Source organism: Lactuca saligna, chromosome 2 (assembly GCF_052625555.1).
Source record: "Lactuca saligna cultivar CGN05327 chromosome 2, ASM5262555v1, whole genome shotgun sequence".
Lineage (NCBI taxonomy): Eukaryota > Viridiplantae > Streptophyta > Magnoliopsida > Asterales > Asteraceae > Lactuca > Lactuca saligna.
In genome coordinates, this window is record NC_136418.1 from 176728880 (window position 1) to 176731724 (window position 2845).

A 2845-nucleotide genomic window follows, 5' to 3' on the forward strand; every position below is an offset into this window, starting at 1 on the left:
GATATGTTTTCAAAAAAATGAGTTTTCAATATTTATAATAGTTTTAAATAAAAAATTTGGTTTGAAATTTAGGACATTACAGCTAGTCTCACGTAAGATGTCACATGAGCAATACTTAAAAAAATCGATCATAAAAATTAAATATGTAAAACACAACCAAGATATATTTTACAATGAAAATATATTAAAAACTTAATATATACAAACTAAAAACTTAATTTGGAGCATTTAGTCATAAGACTTAAAAAAAATCAACATCGTTCGTGTCTTATTTAATCGATGAAAACAATGATAAATTACATGTCCATATGTACAAAAAATTTGGAACAAAATTTTCTTCTAAAAATATAGTAGATTTATTATTCATCATGAAGAATATATATATATATATATATATATATATATATATATATATATATATATATATATATATATATATATATATATATATATATATATATTTATTAATAGTGCTTTTTATTTTTGATTTATGGATGGTGAAGATGGGTGGATGTACCACCACTACCTCCTACGGTATCACAATGTGGATCTCTGCTAACACCACACTTGTTGATACTTCTTGTGTAGTGACATCATTCCGCAATACAAAACCCCCGCGCGTTGTCTCTTTTCTCATGGCATGTACACAACTTAATTTTCATTCAAATATGAAAAACATATTATTTTCATGAGTCTATAATACACATACACTCTTCATGATTCAAAAAGCTATGATGTATCTAATGAGCTATTACCTATATTTTGTACAACCTTTAATTTTTCCATGCCAAGCAAGAAGTATTTATTATTATTATTTTTTTTTATATATAATTCAAGAAGTACAGAGAAGCCAAGTTAAATATATTTTTATTTATTTAAAAAAATAATAATAACAATTAGATTTGTGACTAAGTAACTGACCCAGATCAGCGTAGGGACCAAGTCATTGACCTCTGGCTCTGGTATATAAACCCTACGCATCAGATGAACACAAATACTTCTATCGAGATCGGACATCCTCCTCCACCCCCGCTGCCTGTAAGCACCAAAAGTAAGGTTTTATATGATTTTGATAAGTTAATTTGCTTGCGTTATATTGCTTTATTGAATTTGGGTGTATGTGGATTTAGATCTGATTGCAGTTTAGTTTTTATTTTATTATGCTAAAAACCACATTCTAAATCCGAATTGATGCGTTTTAAGTTTTAAGCTATAGTGAGGAAAATTAGGGATTAAGATCCGAATTCATTAAACTTAGATATCATTGTTATATTTTTATTGAAAGATAGGTGTTGTTTGTTTTGTACTTTTGTTGGATAGGTTGAATTGATGATGCTTTTGTTTGATTTAATTTTTGGTATTTTAATTTTATTGGATTCTGATGTGGATTTGCATTTAATGATGCAGAAACTTCGTCCCCTTCCTCTGCCGTCGAGTTTTGAGCTTCTTCCTGGTTTGAATATCTCCTTTACAGCTAGAATACTAATTCTATTTCCTGATCTATCTTTGTATTTAATATTTGTTGTATATATGTCAAATATAACTATGGATCTTTATTCATCTATTGCTTCTAACATGATTTTGTGTAACCAATAGATAATGCAATCAAGAGCCATCGACAATGTAAAACTGTATGTATGCTTGATCTTACCTTTATAGTATAAGAATGTCTATATATTTATACTGTTTTTCTTTAGTGCTCTCAAACCGGATTTGGATCCGAATTCATGAATAGGTACTGTTATTAATAATATATAACTTTTTTTTGACGTTTCATTTTTATTTGATGTATCTGTTTTTTTTTTTTTAATTAACCATGTATATTACTATCTGTTTATCTATGTGTTTTTGTCCAATCGATTATTATTACTTGATTTCTAGTTTCCCAGGGATTAATTGATAAAAAGGTTAATGGCCACCAAGGTAAGTCAAACATAAAAGGTCATATGTTGTCATGAATGTGTGTGAGTGTGTGTATGGGTAGGTTTTGCTGGATGTAGAAGCTGTTTTGTTTTCTTACACGACAATATGGCATGTGTTTTGGTTTTATTTTGGATTTATTCAGAAATATTATTATTATATATACTCTTCAAAATCAAAGATGGCGACCTCAGTAACAAGTGATGTTCAAGTCATACCGTTTCATAACTGTAAAGGATGCATAGACAAGATGAAAAAGGCATTCCGTAAACTTAATGGTGTGGAGTTGATAGGAATGGACCCTGAGATTGGGATATTTACAATTTCAACCCTTGAGAATCTTGAAGGAATCAGGGCTGCACTTCAGAAGAAATTCCGTAAGAAATCTATTATTTTGTTGCCAGGGCCACTGCCACCACCGCCGCCACCAACAGAGCCATCGGCTCCACCCATGGCAATAACTCCTGAAGAAGATTACTATGTTATTGGTTATCCTATTGACTTAACAACTACCGAAGAAGATTACTATGTTATTGGGTATCCTGTTGACCCTTAATACTTCGGATGATGATTATCTAGATTGGTGTTGTAATTTTTTTATGATTGTGTATTTTTCATGTATAGTTGTGATCTAGAATTTGTAAAGTGTGATCCGTAGGGCTATGGGGTTAGGCCTGTTGACCCCCAAAAAATTAATAAATCTTTATTTATACTTTGGTTTATCATTTTCACAGTAAGATGATTGCTCCAAAGGCTAGCTAGAACAATATTCTGTTTATGATTGTGGTAATTCCTTGTGTTCAAATCATATCTATGACAATTGAAAGGTTTTTAGTTTTGTTTTAAGCAACTCACAAATGATGAAAGAGAAGACATGGGATACGTAATAGGCAACAATTGTATTTGAATAAATCAAAATAAGATG

The 2845-nt window shown here is 30.1% G+C and overlaps 1 protein-coding gene across 2 annotated transcripts; it reads left to right on the top strand.

Annotated features, from left to right (window-relative positions):
* Positions 1-916: 916 nt before the first annotated feature.
* On the top strand, positions 917-2645 carry LOC145032948 (uncharacterized). Of its 2 annotated transcripts, none has more exons than XM_078981913.1 (2): positions 917-1051; positions 1408-2645. In XM_078981913.1, the coding sequence occupies exon 2, from the start codon at positions 2102-2104 to the stop codon at positions 2474-2476; it is 375 nt and encodes a 124-aa protein (XP_078838039.1). In that variant the 5' UTR covers positions 917-1051; positions 1408-2101; the 3' UTR covers positions 2477-2645. The 2 variants fall into 2 exon arrangements, with proteins under 2 accessions (XP_078838039.1, XP_078838040.1); XM_078981914.1 differs by having other exon boundaries at positions 953-1038.
* Positions 2646-2845: the final 200 nt, after the last annotated feature.